Source organism: Anomaloglossus baeobatrachus, chromosome 1 (assembly GCF_048569485.1).
Source record: "Anomaloglossus baeobatrachus isolate aAnoBae1 chromosome 1, aAnoBae1.hap1, whole genome shotgun sequence".
Taxonomy (NCBI): Eukaryota; Metazoa; Chordata; class Amphibia; order Anura; family Aromobatidae; genus Anomaloglossus; species Anomaloglossus baeobatrachus.
The window spans coordinates 291,955,209-291,972,184 of NC_134353.1; the positions used below are offsets into that span (position 1 = coordinate 291,955,209).

At 49.7% G+C, this 16,976-nt stretch overlaps 1 protein-coding gene across 1 annotated transcript in view; it reads right to left on the minus strand.

Moving 5' to 3' along the window:
- The window catches only part of LOC142311983 (alcohol dehydrogenase 1-like), a 145,915-nt gene extending 129,222 nt beyond the window's left edge, over window positions 1-16,693 (minus strand). The window contains exon 1 of the mRNA XM_075350861.1: window positions 16,619-16,693. Coding sequence (XP_075206976.1) covers window positions 16,619-16,636 — 18 coding nt within the window. The 5' untranslated portion in view covers window positions 16,637-16,693. The remainder of the gene's footprint in view (window positions 1-16,618) is intronic.
- Between the last annotated feature and the right edge of the window lie 283 nt (window positions 16,694-16,976).

The following is a 16,976-nucleotide window of genomic DNA, read 5'->3' on the forward strand; positions in this document are numbered from 1 at the left end:
ATTATCCTTCTCATTATCCTCCTCCTCCATCATTATCCTCCTCCATCATCATTATCCTCCTCATTATCATTATCCTCCTCCTCCTCCATCATCATTATCCTCCATCATCATTATCCTTCTCATTATCCTCCTCCATTATCCTCCTCCTCCTCCATCCTCATCATCCTCCATCATCATTATCATCCTCTTCCTCCTCCTCCTTCAAACATACCTGCAGGACAGTGAGATGAATCCTGCTGGTGGCATTTTCCTGTGGCGTCCCGTTGTCCTTCGCGGCTGCTGTCCTGGCCCGGTGTCCTGACGCGGCATGCCATCGTAGCTACAGCTGATCGCGTCCTCCGGTCAGCTGTTCTGTCCTGTTCTAATCGCGCGCGCTCCCGCGGTCACAAGGTGCTGTGAAGAAACGAGGGCGCATGCGCCGCCCTCCTCTCAGACAGCAAGTTGTGTAATGCGGGGGCTTCAGAAACATGACGCCGGAGATAAGCGCTATGCGCAGAGGCCCACTCCGGCGCCATGTTTCTGAAGATTAGATATGTACATACAGCCAGAGGGAGGGAGGGAGGGAGGGAGGAACAGGCGGCGCGGGGGGGGCGGGGAACACGTGCATAACCCGCCCGGACATCAGGAGAGAGGGAGGAACAGGCTGGTGGGGGGCGGGGAACTCCTGCATAACCCGCCCGGACATTAACAGAGAGGTGCACACGTCAATCAAAAAGTGCACGAAATTTCAAACTTTATAAAGTTGTATTTCACTGCCTAAACACCCGAGCTGCCCCCTGATGGTATGTACACACTGTGCATGATAGTGCCAGTACTGCACTGGCTGCAGCTTATACACGAAAATCCTGATGATTGGTTCCCTTTAAAGTATAAAGTGCATGCATTAAAACAGAGAGATCCTTCTATGTACTACAGCTCCGAAAAGGAGTCCACATTCATTTTATAAACAATACATAAATTGAACTTGAAACTATTCAGCATATGACTACTGTAGCTTGTCATGTCACTGCATTTTTTTTTTACATGGGTGTTTCAATATACATAATGTAGCATTCACCACACGTCCCTGATGTTAGCGGCACTGAAGAAATCTATTCAATGACCAAAAGGTGGAGATTTTGAAAACCACAAGGAATTAAAGTATGTTGGAAAATTTACAATATTCATAAGGATGATATTTATTTAGTGAAACTGCAAAACTTTTAAACATTTAGGCCTGGATTCAAGCTTTATTCCTGCAGGACTGGATGCTGTTTTTATCGTTCCAGAAAATTATTTTTTCTGCATAAGTTCACATGAACAGTTTGTGAAGCTGCATATAAAACATAGTTTCTTAGGCTACGTTCCCAGGATGAGCTTTTTTGGAGTTTTTGATGCTGTGTATTTTCACAGTGACAAAAGCGCAGTGTCTTACAATCTTAGCAAAGTGGATGGGATTTATAAAAATCTGCCTACTCTGCTTTTTTTTCACTCTGCAAAAATTGACTTGCAATGCGTGTTTCAAATAAGCAGTACGTTAATTTCTCCTGTGGATACGCCGAGTATTATATGCAAGATATATAAATTGAGCATTAGCGCTACAGAAACGGTAGAGCAACTAGCTATCAAGTGGTACTTCGTGTAAACCTCTTAAATAGAATGGTTAAAGTAAAATAATATTTTTTTTTTGACCCTGTGACGTCACATGCTATCTTACACGCAACTTCTATACAGCCGGAACACCACCGGCCGGGGTGCTCCGGCCTGTATCGCTTTTTCTCTGCCACCCGCTCTGCACAACTCACTCTGGGAGAAGTTAGGCTGCTTTCACACTTTTTTTTTAACATGCGTCATGAACGTTTTTTTAACACAAAAACGGATCCAGTGCAAATGCGTTTCCATTTCAATGCATTTGCAATTGACTCGCGTCAACATGCGTTTGCGTACGTTATAATGAGGATCCAGCGACTTGCAGTTTTTTTACTTTTTTCAAAAACTGCTACTTGTAGCGTTTTTGAGCTGCATCCAAATACTGTTTTTCACTGGATCCTGACTATACTGCACGCAAACGCATGTGAACACTGGCATGCTGATAGACAGGATCCTGCTTGCTCTACTGAGCATGCCCAGAAAAGGACATTTTTGTGTACTCACCGTAAAATGTCTTTCTTGGAGCCTTTCATTGGGGGACACAGACAGTGGGTTATATGTTGTCTCCAGGGGAGGCTTGACACTAGATTTAAAAAAAAAAAAAAAAAAGAGTTATCTCTTCCTCCCACAGCATATAACCCCGGCTAGGCGGGAACTAGCCCAGTTTGGTGTAAAAGCAGTAGGAAAAGGATAACCAAAACCACTAGGGCGGGAGCTGTGTCCCCCAATGAAAGGCTCCAAGAAAGACATTTTACGGTGAGTACACATGTCCTTCCTTTCTCGCCTTTTTTCATTGGGGGACACAGACAGTGGGACGTCCCAAAGCAGTCCCTGGGTGGGAACTGAACTAACAACAGTGTATAACGTCAGGCTAAGGTGGGCTTTGCACACTACGACATCGCAGCCCGATGCTGCGATGCAGAGTGCGATAGTGCCCGCCCCCGTCGCAGCAGCGATATGTGGTGATAGCTGGCGTAGCGAAAGTTATCGCTACGCCAGCTTCACACACACACTCACCTGCCGTGCGACGTCCCTGTGGCCGGCGACCCGCCTCCTTGTTAAGGGGGCGGGTTGTGCGGCGTCACTGCGACGTCACACGGCAGGCAGCCAATCAGAGCGGAGGGGCGGAGATGAGCAGGATGTAAACATCCTGCCCACCTCCTTCCTTCCGCATATCCTACGGAAGCCGCAGTGAGGCCGGTAGGAGACGTTCCTCGCTCCTGCGACTTCACACACAGCGATGTGTGATGCCGCAGGAGCGAGGAACAACATCGGACCGTCGCATCAGCGTAATCATGGATTACGCCGACGCTGCACCGATGATACGATTACGACGCTTTTGCGCTCGTTAATCGTATCATCCAGCCTTTACACACTGCGATGTCGCATGCGATGCCGGAAGTGCGTCATTTTCAATTTGACCCCACCGACATCGCACCTGCGATGTCGCAGTGTGCAAAGTGCCCCTAAGAGCTGACTAACAACTGCAACAGCAGTGAACTCATATGAAAACACTGTCAGAACCGAGCAGTGGCCACTTATAAATGGGCCACTGCCGCCTGAAGAACTTGTCTTCCAAGAGCAGCATCCGCGGAGGCATGCGTATGCACTCTGTAGAATTTAGTGAACGTGTGCACACTGGACCAGGTAGCGGCCTTGCAAAGTTGGGCTGCCGAAGCCTGATGGCGGATAGCCCAGGAGGCACCCACTGCCCGTGTAGAATGGGCACACGCAGATTGAGGGGGAACGACACCTAGTGCCTTGTATGCCTCACAGATGGCAGTCCTGATCCATCGGGAAATCGTGGATTTAGATGCTGGGTTGCCCTTCTTGTGTCCTACTGGGAGGACGAAAAGGGCATCAGATGTGCGCAACGGCGCGGTCCTGGAAATGTAGATCCGCAAAGCCCTGACAAGATCCAGATTGTGAAGGGCTTTCTCAAGAGGAGTGGACCGGGGCCGGGCAGAATGACGGCAACACAATGTCCTCGTTCAGGTGGAAAGAGGATACGACCTTCGGAAGGAAAGCAGGGGAAGGCCGAAGAACCACCTTATGATGGAATATCAGGTAAGGTGAACGACAGGAAAGAGCTGCCAGTTCGGACACTCGCCTGATAGAGGTGATAGCGACTAAAAAGGCAACTTTCCAAGATAGTCTTTGAAGAGAGATTTCTCTCAGAGGTTCGAAGGGAGGAAGTTGAAGAACTCCCAGAACCAGATTCAGATCCCAGGGATCCAAGGGGTGGCGATAAAGAGGGATCAAATGCGCCACCCCTTGAAGGAAGGTACGGACGTGAGGGCGAGAAGCCAGCTGCTTCTGGAAAAAAGATCGACAAGGCAGAAACTTGTCCTTTAAGGGTACTGAGAGCAAGACCCGAGTCCAGACCGTCTTGCAGAAAAGCAAGAACGTTAGGGATTGAAAAGGTCAGGGGTGACCGACCATGACGGTCACACCAGGCAAGATAGGTCTTCCAGGTCCTGTGGTAAATGCTGGCGGAGGAAGGCTTCCGAGCATTAAGCATAGTATGAACTACCCTGGAAGAAAACCCCGATCTGGCTAGAATCAGGGATTCAAGCGCCACGCCGTCAAATGCAGCCGTGCCGTATTCTGGTGGAATATTGGCCCTTGCGACAGAAGATCCGGGCGGTCGGGAAGACGCCAGGGAGTGTCGCTGAGAGGTTGGAGGAAGCTCTGGGTACCAGGCCCTCCTGGGCCAGTCCGGGGCCACGAGGATCACCGGGATTCCCTCCGCTTTGATTTTCTTGATTACTCTCGGAATGAGAGGAAACAGAGGGAAGATGTAGGGTAGGCGGAACTGCGACCATGGAAAGACTAGAGCGTTGGAGCCTAACGCTAGCGGGTCTCTTGACCGCGATATGAAGGGACATATCTTGGCATTCATTCGAGACGCCATGAGGTCCACATCCGGGAGCCCCCATCGAAGAGTGATCTGATGGAACACTTCGTCGTGGAGGGACCATTCTCCCGCCGCTAGACCTTGCCTGCTGAGAAAGTCTGCGGCCCAGTTGTCTACCCCTGGGATATGGACAGCTGAGATGATGGGGGATGTGCTTCTCTGCCCCACGAAGAATTTTGGATACCTCCTTCATCGCTGCCCTGCTGCGAGTTCCTCCCTGACGGTTGATGTAAGCCACGGCCGTGGCATTGTCTGACTGGATCCGAACAGGGAGGCCCAGTAATAAGGGTTGAAGATTCTGAAGGGCCAGAAATATGGCTCCGATCTCCAGAACATTGATGTGCAGAGAGCGCTCGGAAGGAGACCAGCATCCCTGAACAGTGTGGTGGAGAAACACCACCACCCAGCCTATCAGGCTGGCATCCGTCGTGACAACCTGCCAGTGGACCGGGCGGAAGGACTTACCTTGAGATAGGGATGAGGCTTGAGTCTACCAGACTAGGGAGCTGAGCGCAGACCGAGACAGGCGGACTGACCAGTCCAGGGAAGCTGGATTCTTGTCCCAGGAGGATAGAAGATCCAGTTGCAGAGGGCACAGATGGAATTGGGCAAAGGACACTGCTTCGATGACCGCCACCATTTTGCCTAACACTCCCATTCCGTTCCGAAGGGATGTGTGACGGCAAGAGCAGGGATTGGGCAGCCCGGATCAGGGAAGACCTCTTGTCCTCCGGGACTGAGCCGTGTCTATCAGCATACCTAAAAAGGTGATGCGTTGACGAGGAATGAGGGATGACTTGTTGAAATTGACAAGCCACCCTAGCCTTGACAGGGTGTCTAGGCAAATCTGCACGCTTTCTGAGCAAACGTGAGGAGAGCTCCCTTTGACCAGAAGGTCGTCCAAGTAGAGAACGACCAGGATGCCTCTGGGGTGTAAAATGGACATGACGGCCGCCATGACCTTTGTGAAGACCCGAGGCGCAGTAGCTAGTCCAAAGGGAAGGGCTCTGAATTGGAAATGACGGTGTCCTACGGCAAAGCGAAGGAACTGTTGATGAGAGACACATATGGGAATGTGTAAATAGGCATCTTGAACGTCTATGGAAGCTAGGAATTCTCCAGGTTCCATGGCGGCTAGCACTGCTCTTAGAGATTCCATTCGGAAAGTACGAATGCGTACGAATTTGTTTAGCCGTTTGAGGTCCAAGATAGGGCGGACAGAGCCATCTTTTTTGGGAACGACAAAAAGGTTTGAATAGAAACCTTTGCCGTGCTGTTCCAGGGGCACTGGAATGATAACGTTTGCCTTTTGTAAAGAAGCTATGGCCTGAATTAAGGCCTGGTTTTGCGTCTTGGACTTTGGGAGACGAGAACGCAGAAACCTGGTGGCCGACAGGGAATGGAAATCGATCTTGTAACCCGAGGTGACGATTTCTCGAACCCAGGCATCGTGAGTGTCTTCTAGCCAGATATCCCGGAAATGCAGAAGCCGTCCTCCCACAGGAGTCGGATCTGCGGGATACCTGGCGTTATGCTGAGGGGGCCTGTACAGATCGAGGTCCCTTGGATTTGGGCTGCTTGGTGTGGGAACGCCAAGAAGAGCCCCTTGAGGGACCGGATCCTTGATCTGAGCGTTGGGACGGTCCTTGGGCCGATATCTTTTGGGGAGCCGGCCGAAAGGACTGCCTGCGCCAGGAAGATTTTTTGAAATTTCTGGCTACAGGCCGCTTTTGTGGTAGAATGGTACTTTTACCACCCGTCGCCTTAGATATGAGTTTGTCCAGGGATTCACCAAATAGACGAAGACCCTGGAAGGGAAGTGTGGACAGGGACTTTTTGGAGGCACTGTCCGCATTCCAGATTTTTAGCCACAGAACCCTGCGGGCGAAGACAGCATTGGCTGCCGTTAGGGCTGACCAGCTGGCTGCATCTAGAGAGCCGTGAAGAAGATAATTAGAGGCGATAGAGAACAAATCAAGAATCTCAAGAGCCTCCGGAGGAATATTGCAAGAGCGGAGCAACTTGCGCAAGTTCCTACTCCACACGCTCATAGCTCTAGCCACCCATGTTATGGCAAACAGGGGGCGTAGAGAGGAGCCCGAAGCCTGAAAAATAGATTTGACCGCAGCATCAACTGCGCGGTCAGACGAGTCTTTAAGAGACGCGTTGTCTGAAACAGACATAACCGTGTGTTTAGCCAGTCTGGATACTGGCGGATCCACCACGGGGGGGTACCGACCAGGGCTTAACCATTTCCGGGGGAAAGGGATAAGCGAATGAACAGGAGGATTTCTTATTAAACCTCCTATCAGGGTGATCCCACTGTTTAGATACGATTTGATGAAAAATCGGATCCTGGGCAAAGGAGTTAGGCGGCTTCTTGGCTCGCTTGATTGCCGACTGAGAAGTCGGGTCCGAGGGCTGATCAGAAATCAACAGAGAATGATTGACAGCCGCTATCAGAGTGTCTTCCATATGCCTAGACTCAGAAGGGACATCTGAAATCAGAGTCAGAGTCTCGGGAATCGTGACTACTAAAGGTCACGGAGTCTGAGTCAGACTGACCATCGTGTGAGTCAGATGAGGCGGAGTGGTCGCAATGGCGCCTTTTGGAGACAGCCTTTTTACGTACTGGGGATGATACACCAGACGAAGGCGGGCTCCCCTGGGGGAGCTGAGCCGGGGGGAGGCTGTGGGAGCCTGTGGAAGGCTGAGATATCTGAGCGGCCAGATCATCTAACCTTTTAGACATCAGAAGAGCCCATGCAGGGATAGCCTCCTCAGATGGGGGTGCTGCCTGAATGGCGGCCGGGGTCGAACCCCCGGCAACGCCTGTTGTGACATTGTAGTAGGGGCATCGCAGCCTCGGCAGAGTGGATAGCTTCGCCCATTGGGAAACGAGCTTCCACAGGTGGTGCAAGCATAGTACAGGTCCATAGAGGATGCCTGGGAAGCTTTATCACCCTTGCGGTTTTTACGCATGTCAGCAACAAACGTATAATTATACTGTGAGCCTTTAGCAGTATTACACTACTGTGGGTGAGGAGCTACTAGCAGTATTAGAAAGGGACTGCTATACAGAGCCGGTATATACCAATAGTAAAGTGGCACACACTGCCAAACAGTCAATATATACCTGCAGGCACAGTCAGTATATACCGCTGAAAGCTGATATACACCGCCAGCCAGCAGGCACACACTGCTAGGAAGACAGCGATATACCACTGAACAGAGCGGTATATAGTGCTGCAGAGTTGCAGAGCCAAGGAGGCGGTCTCACCCAAGTCTGCTCCCCACGTGTAATGGCGTCCAGGATTCTCTGGCAGCGTGGAGGGGAGAGACGGCCCACTAGAGGGAGCGGCTTCTAGAGCAGTGGAGGGGGTGTTGCTAAACATGCAGGCCGACGCCGGGAGCTAAATTAATGATGCTTCCCCGGGATCCCGGCCTGCATCGCCCCACCGGCGCCTTCTCAGGCGGCGGTCTGAATGCAGGGGACTGACTCATCGTCTCCCTACCTGCCCTTGCTCCGTCTGAAGACGCGTCGGTCCTGGGATGCGGGGATCTCGGGATGCATCTTCGGCTCAAGGCTAGCAGATACTCGGTTCTGCCTAGCCCTCTGGAGCTACCTCTGTGAGGTGCTTCCAGGGAGCCTGGAGGGGTACGCAGACCCGACCACATGGGCGCGAGGGAAGACTGACGGCTGTTGCAGGTCAGGTTTCCTCTGCCCGTACACCGGGCTGACACTAAAGAACTGGGCTAGTTCCCGCCTAGCCGGGGTTATATGCTGTGGGAGGAGGAGCTAACTCTTTTTTAAATCTAGTGTCAAGCCTCCCCTGGAGACAACATATAACCCACTGTCTGTGTCCCCCAATGAAAAGGCGAGAAAGGAACCAGCCTGGCGTGATCAGTCCCCCTCTCTCCCCCTACCTCTCTCTCCCCCCCTCTCTCCTCTCTCTCTCTCCTGCCTGAGAGTGGCGGACGCTCGTAACCAAGGTAAATATCGGGTAACCAAGCAAAGCGCTTCGCTTAGTTACCCGATGTTTACCTTGGTTACGTGTGCAGGGAGCAGGCAGCCCGGCTTCTAGCAGCTGCGGACACTCGTAACCAAGGTAAAAATCGGGTATCCAAGCAAAGCACTTTGCTTAGTTACCTGATGTTTTCCTTGGTTACCAGCGTCCGCAGCTGTCAGATGCCGGCTCCCAGTCTGTCACGTTCAGTTCCCCTCACTCCCGATCACATGACTTCAATGCCCACCCATAAACTTCAAGTGACAGCATCCTGCAAAATAACACATGCGTTTGCATGCGTTTTTCTTTGTAAAAACAGGATCCACTTTTACAGCAAAAAAAAAAAAAAAAAGTTCATGATGCATGTTAAAAAAAAAAAACGTAGTATGAAAGCAGCCTTAGGCTATGTGCGCACGTTGCGTATTTGCATGCAGTTATGTTGCGTATTGCACTGCTGCGTAACTGCATGCGTCCTGCATCCCCAGCACAATCTATGAAGATTGTGAAAATTTCATGCCATGCGCACGTTGCGTTTTACATCGCAGCGTTTCGACTGCTGCCAAGGCGCTGCGTTCTAAAAAGCAACATGTCACTTCTTTTGTGCGTTTTGGTTGCAATGTTGGTCTCTCTCTCTGTCTGTCGGTCTCTCTGCAGTCTATCCCTCTCCCCACTCTTATGCTCACCGATCACTGACCGAACACCGGCGGGGCGCTGCACGGCTGTCACACCCCTCTGCGGCTTCTCCTGCTTTTTAAAAAGCCGGCCGCTTATTATTCAATCTCGTATTCCCTGCTTCCCCGCCCACCGGCACCTATGGTTGGTTGCAGTCAGACACGCCCCCACGGTGAGTGACAGATGTCTCACTGCAACCAATCACAGCCGCCGGTGGGCGGGTCTATGTAGTGCAGTAAAATAAATAAATTAAAAAAAAAAAAAAAGGCGTGCGGTCCCCTCCAATTTTGATACCAGCCAAGATAAAGCCACACGGCTGGTATTCTCAGGATGGGGACCGCCACGTTATGGGGAGCCCCCCAGCCTAACAATATCAGCCAGCAGCCGCCCGGAATTGCCGCATCCATTATATGCCACAGTCTCAGGATTTTACCCAGCTCATCCCTAATTGCCCTAGCGCGGTGGCAATTGGGGTAATAAGAGGTTAATTATGGCAGGTGTCTCCCCGAGATACCTTCCATGATTAACCTGTAAGTTAAAGAAAATAAAACACACACATTCAAACAAAAAACCTTTATTTGGAATAAAAGACAAAAAAAAAAAAAAAAACACCAAACACCCTCTTTCGCCACTTTATTAAAATCCTCAAATACCCCTCCAGGTCCGACGTAATCCACGGAGGTCCCGCGACGCATCCAGCTCTGCTACATGAAGCTGACAAGAGCAGGAGTAGAACACCGAGCCGCGCGATCAGCGCCGTCAGATGACGTCCCTCAGGTTACTCGCGGCCACCGCTGGATCCTCCAACTGTGACAGCAAGTCGCCCAAGTGACTGAAGTGAGCCGCGCTGTCAGCGATGAAGTCACAGGTGAGTTGCGGTCTCGGGTGGAGGAATCCAGCTAGCCGCGGGTAACCTGAGTGACGGCAGCGATAATCGCACTGCTCACTTCAGTCACTCAGGGGATTAGCGGTCACCGGTGAGTCCTTCACGGGTGACCGCTAATCAGGCTGCCACACACAGACAGAGCCGCGGGATGACAATGAAGTCGGGTGACGTTCACCCGAGTTCATTCTCATTGCGCAATAGTGTGTCGGCTTTCAGCCGGCAGTAATGTCGGGATGTGTGCGGGGATGTCGGGATGTGTGCGGGGATGTCGGCAGAGGATGTGTTCTTTTCCGCACTGCAGAGAACGCAACGTGCGCACATAGCCTTAGACTTTCCTTCAGCCTCTCCAGGGAAGCCCTAGCTTCACTATGGGCCACGCGCACCACCTGCCGGATCCATCTGCAGCTTTTGAACCCTCTGATTTCTAAGTAAGTAACACTCATGTTTTCTGCTTCTGTTGACACTGTACAGTTCCGTTTCAATGGTGGAAAGAAGTATTGGCACTTAAAGAAGTTGTCCAGTTACCAAAACTGATTTTTTTTTTTCTCATAAATCTTGCTAATATGTGCCTCTCCACACATCTATTATGTTATTTCAGCAATATAACCTTTTATCGTGCTCTAGCAGCACATCCTGATTATTGGCTCCAGCTCTGATGGGGTTAATCTCTCTCCTGACTTCCTGGGTTCAGTTCCTACAACTCCCATAATTCTGTCTGTACTCTGTAGGACTGTATCTAACACACCCACTCAGCTCTCCACCCAAAGGCTCCTCCCTGACTCTTCCCTGTGTGGATTAGTGATGGGAAGTCAGGCTCTTTTGGTGATCCGGTTCCCATGGCTCCGATCACCAAAAACAACCGGCTCATTCGGATCATCCCTGGCTCCTTATTAAATATATGTTCGCACTAGGTGAACACATTTAAGATTATAGTAAAGCCGATTAAACCCCGGCCACCCGCGGTTAAACGTTGGACACTTATAAGGGACCAACAGATTGTTGAGTGAGCGGGGGTTTAGCCACGGATGGGGGGGGTTTCAGCGGCGAAAAGAGCCGTTTAGGGAATTTATTGGCTCACATTGGGGATCTGGCTTCTGTCAGTCACAGCAGGGAGCCGGATCTTTGTGTCGGATCGTTCGCGAGTCCCGACACATTACTAGTGTGGATGCACTGAGAGAAATCACAATAGAGATAGCAGAAGCTCCCAGCTCTGCACAGCCAGGGGAAGAAAGCGGCTATCTTCTGCTTGTTCTCATATAGTTCATAGTGTGTGAGTGTGAGTGTTGTACAGAAATTGTGATCAGGCACAATCTGGTGTAAAAACTGATGCAATGGATCAGGCGAAAAAATTGATCAGTTGCATCAGTTTTTTCCATCAGTTCCTTCTGTTTTTGGACGGATCCGTTGTGCTACTGAGTATGCTCAGTAGAAAAAAAACTTAATCAGTCGCTGTAATGCGTTGTATGGCGCACTATGACGGATCCAGTGCTGATAGGCTTTCATTGTACATAACGCCGGATCAGTTTTGTTGCCACTGATGTTGCGTGCTGCATCCTTTCCGGTAGCTGGACACATACATTTTGCCGGATCCGTGCACAACGGATGTAACGCAAGGGCATCAGGCAGATCCCAGCGCTAATACAATTCAATGAGGAAAAAAACGGATTCAGCTTTATCCGTTTTTTGCCGGATTGTGCCTGATGGCAAAAAACTGATGTATGAAAGCAGCCTTAGCCGGCACAACATGTGGAAAAAAAAAATTGGGGGGGGGATGATTATGAGGTCATGAGATTGCCTTTTCCCTTCTTGCCTAGCCTCTGTGTGATGTCCGTATCATCCGTGGGCATGCATTTTGCAGGCTACTTTCCCATCAACGTTTTTTTGACTGTAGGCAAAAAAACGCAAACCGCATATGACCGGATCCTGTGGATTAAATGTGCAACGCATGCAACAGCAATTGTTATTTTACTGGATCCTTCTGCAGCGAGACAGAGTTTATCAGCTGGCACTGGAGTAAGCTGAACTCCTCATCTCACAGCCCGCACACGCTGAGATGGATACAGGTTAACAGCAGTCACTGCCTGCTGCAGATCATGTGTGACTGTGTGCAGACTGTATGGTCAGGAGTTCAGATCAGCTGACTCCAATGTCGGACGATTACTTGTTCTGTGTCCCGCTGCATCCATCGCAGCATGTGCGGGTTGGAATTCAGTTGAGTTCAGATCAGCTGACTCCAGTGCCGGACTGAACTCAGCTGACCTCACATGCTGCGATGGATGCAGGGTGAGGATGCAGGGTGACACATAACTAGAGTCATCTGATTACTTGTTCTGCTGGCTGTGTGGTCAGGAGTAGGGATGAGTGAGCAGTAAAATGCTCTGGTGCTCAACAGGCGAAGCCCATGTCGATATAAAAAAAAAAAAAAAAAAAAAAAAAACACGCGCACACACACACACCACAACACCACAACACCACAACACCACAACACCACCAAACACATAACCCTAGGGTTAGGGGGTAAAATAAATAAATAAATTCGTGGACTCCCGCTGCATTTTCTATTGCTAAGGGTAACCCCAAGCAGCTACTGCTTGGTGTTACCTACACTGGCAATGAAATATCCAGGGAAGATTTTTTTTTTTTGCCTCAAAACTATATAAAAAAAAAAAAAAAAAAAAAAAAAATTACGCGAGCTTCCACATATTTTTTGTATGCTAGCCAGGTACGGGCTGCTCCCAACCCCCAGCTGCCTATTTGTACCCGGCCGGGAACCAAAAATATAAGGGAGCCCTTTTTTTTTTTTCTTTTAACAATTTCATGAAATTAGGAAAAGAAAAAAAAAAAAGGACGTGGGCTTCGCCCATTTTTTGTATCCAGCCGGGTACAACTAGACAGTTGGGGATTGGAATCCGCAGTACAGGGTGGCCCCAGCTTCCCGCCCCGCTGCGAATTGTAGTCCACAGCAGCCCCAGAAAATGGCGCTTTCATAGAAGCGCCATCTTTTGGCGCTGTGTCCAACTCTTCCAGTGGCCCTGGTGCTAGGTAATAAGGGTTGAATACCAGCTTTGTTTTACCAGCTGGTATAAAGCCCGAGATTCTTAATGTCAGGCCAAGTTTGACCTGGCCATTAAGAATCTCCAATAAAGGGTTAAAAAAAAAAAAAAAAAGACACCACACAGAGAAAAACAACAATTAGAAATAAATACACAGACACACTTAGAGACTCCATGTTTATTACTCCTGCTCACCCTTCCATGATAGGAAGGGAGATTTCTGGAAGGAGGAAGAGGATGAGGAAGAAGAGAGAGAGACAGGGAAGAGAGGGAAAAGAGCAGGAAGAGAGGTGCTCTGTCACATGCTGTGCTGCATGTCACCAACTTGTTGTGCAGGTGACAGAGTGGAGACAGTTGGTCCCATGCAGGACAAGTCACAGTGTGGAGTAACTTGGTGACATGCAGCAGGACAGGTGACAGAGCAGAGCAAGTTGGTGACATGCTGTGGTCTGACACAGTGTGCTACATGTCACTAACTTGCTCCACTCTGTGACTCGTGCTGCATGTCACCAAGTTACTGAACACTATGACTTGTGCTGCATGGGACCAACTGTCTCCAGCACAACAAGTCACAGAGTGGAGAAAGTTGGACCCATTCAGTGTCCGGTCACCTGTGCTGCTGATGGGAGTACATGATCACACTGCCCGACACCACACGCTCTCCTGACAGCTGAGCAGAGCGGGCAGCTGGATAGTGTGACCACATACTTGCGTGACAGGAAGGTTGGGGGAAGGGGAAAGGAGGGGGGGGTGGGTGGGTTCAGCTGAAGAAACCCCCCTGTACTTCACACTTGCGCCCCGTACCTCACAGATCTGCTAAGTGCTCTTCACTGCTCCACACTGGCGCCCTCCGGATCCCCCCCTCGATGCTGAGCTGTGACGTGCGGTAGTCACCGCCCACAGCCCAGTCAGTGTGAGTGGCGCCAGCATTCCCTGATGTAACGTCAAGTCTGAGAGCCCGGAACTTGACGTGACGTCAGAGGATACTAGCAGCCACAGCACCAGGGGGTCATGTGACCGGCAATGAGCGTGCAGGATAGCACCGCTCAGTGCCAGAACTGCAAATAGAGGCCAATGAAGAAAACACCTAAAATTGCAAGTTGCACTGATAGAAAATAAAAAAAAAAAAAAAAAGGGGTGAACCACCCCTTTAACCTAATTACTTTGTGTTCTGGGCTTTTTGAGCTTTATTGGTCCAGCACCATTACATGTATTTCTATTGAATGTGCAGTGTATTATATGCAGACTTTTCTCATAGACCTGCATTACATGTAGAAAATCTGCCGGTTAATAAACGCACATGGGTTTTTCTTACCTTTCTACAGCAGAAACACATTCTAAATGCACCAACGCATACCAATAAAGTTTTGTTAACGCCAAATATCAGAAAGTATCAAAAACAAAAGCAGATTTAATTAAAGCATGACATAGTGAAAAGAGACAAATCGACAGAGTAAAAAAAGAAAAACAAAAAAAAAAAACCCCACAAAAAAAAGTAACAAACATTTTTCTAACATTAAAAACACCAGAGGTTCATCAAAGGAATGTAGTCTTGCGTGCACATGCTGCAGAAGTTTTCTCCACCCAAAAAAAAAAAAACAAACAAAATGTACCTTGTGGCCGAAAAACGCAGTTTTTGGTGTGTTTTTCTTTGTGAATTAAATTCCTGGAAAAGCTAAAATCACAGAAAAAAACAGGCTAACAATTGACATGCTGCTGCTTTTTCTGCACCAAAAACCGCAAGGAAAAAAGAAGCAACGTGCGCACAGCACTTCAGTATTGTCATTGCCTTTGCTAGCTTAAGTGTAGACATTCAGATTTGGGCACCAAACTTCACAATAAACGGGGGAGGGGGGGTGTTAGACAGGAGAACAAACAAAGCTGTTGCATAAGCTTTCCAGGACCGAGCGCAAGAATCAGGACACCGGGATCCTCGACTGTCGGGTGTTAACGGCCCAACAGTAACACCCGGACAGCAGGAGATTCCACATCTCCTGGCTCACCAGAGACTCCCAAGGCAAAGTAGCATAACAGAGCCTTCGGCAGCAAAAATACAAGCGGGCCCTTCATCTGGCTCGTGCTGCCTGCCACAAGGGGCAAGACATAAAGCATTTAAGAAGAGAGACGCTGTGCTGCTTCACGCCACAGCGACCCATACACAGCGCGCACTAAGGAAGGCTTCCAACCCACCTGGCAAAGAGAGATTCCCCACTGCTACCAGGCTGACCAGACCACTGTAATTGCGGGACCATAACAACTGCCTAGTAAAAAGGTAGAATAAACTACCAGCCTGTGTTGTCCTATTACTTTCAGCATCCTCAGTCCTGCACTTAGTGTACACCACCATAGACTACCACCCCCGTCATCCTCCCTGGGGCCTAGCTCTACCTGTGGGGAGCTGAACCATCCCAGCTGCTACACCATCCGCCCCAGAGGACAGTACCCGCAGCGGCAGAATCCCTGGCCGCACACCACAGGTGGCATCAGAAGCCAACTACTACCCTCACCACCCTTCATCCTCATCTCCCCACCATCATTCATGCATCCCTTTTTGTGAACACCTCGGAGTAACAAAACTGGGCAGGGCCACCCGTGATAACCCCCTGATCCTTCACCGACCCGGTGACAAGACCCAGACCCTGTAGGGTGCTCAACTTCAGCTGCGTCCAAAACACTGTGTTGCACAGTATAAGCACAGTGAATGGGATTTCTAGAAATCCCATGCCCGCTATGCTTGTTTTTCCCGCAGCAAACACTGACCTGTGGTGTGACATTTTGAGCCGCAGCATGTCAATTGTCTGCTGCGCAGTCGCAAGTGTTCTCCATAGAAAGAACACAAACGAGAGACCGCAGCGCCCTGAACCCTAATCGTGGGTACGAGCAGCTGCGGTCTCCTGCGGAGGAGACGCCCACCCCACAGGTCAGGAGCCGCTGAGTCCAGAACACAACGAATGCTGATTGTTTGCCCGTACCCATAGAATTGCAATTAAATCCATAGCTGAAAAAAAAGCAGATTACATGAGTTTTTACGTGCAGATTTTCCACATCTAATGCAATTCTACAGGGAAAAATCTACAGATAAAAAAAAACAGCGTTCTCGCAAGAGACATCAACATGGTGCGGATCTGAAACACGCACCGCAGGTCAGTTACGCAGCAAAGAATAAAAGCACATAGGCAGATTTCATTAAATCCCATCCACTTTTCCGGATCTGTAAGGTGATGCGTTTTTGATACAGCGAAATGTGCATTGTCAAAGCCTCATCGAGGGAACTTAACCTTAGTGTACAAAAAGGCATGAAAACACAGGCCATTCACAGCATTGCTACATGCTAATGAAATGCAGCCGGAGCTTTCACAGTTGTTACATTATGAACAGATTTCAGTTTCCATTTTCTTTTGCACTGAAGTGTAACTCTGTGTAATATGTGATCCTGCCATTCCCCGGCTCTTACTTTTCCTGCAGTCTCCATTCCTTCCCTGGTAGCAGCAGAGGGCTCAGCGTCTCCTGTAGCTCCTCTTCCTACACCCTCCCTCCGTCCATGACGTCACATCCAGCAGCTGCTCAGGATCCTGCAGGGCGTCCTGTACGATATCTCTACAGCTCTCAGCAATGTGTGGAAAGACCAAGATAAAAACTAGACCATGTTAGGTGCTAATTCCGATAATTAGGCTTTATATTAAGGTACCGTCACACTAAACAACTTACCAGCGATCCCAACAACGATACAACCTGATAGGGATCGCTGGTAAGGCCGGTTTCACACATCCGGCTTTTCGCCTCCGTGGCCGCAGGCGCTCTCCCATACAGTG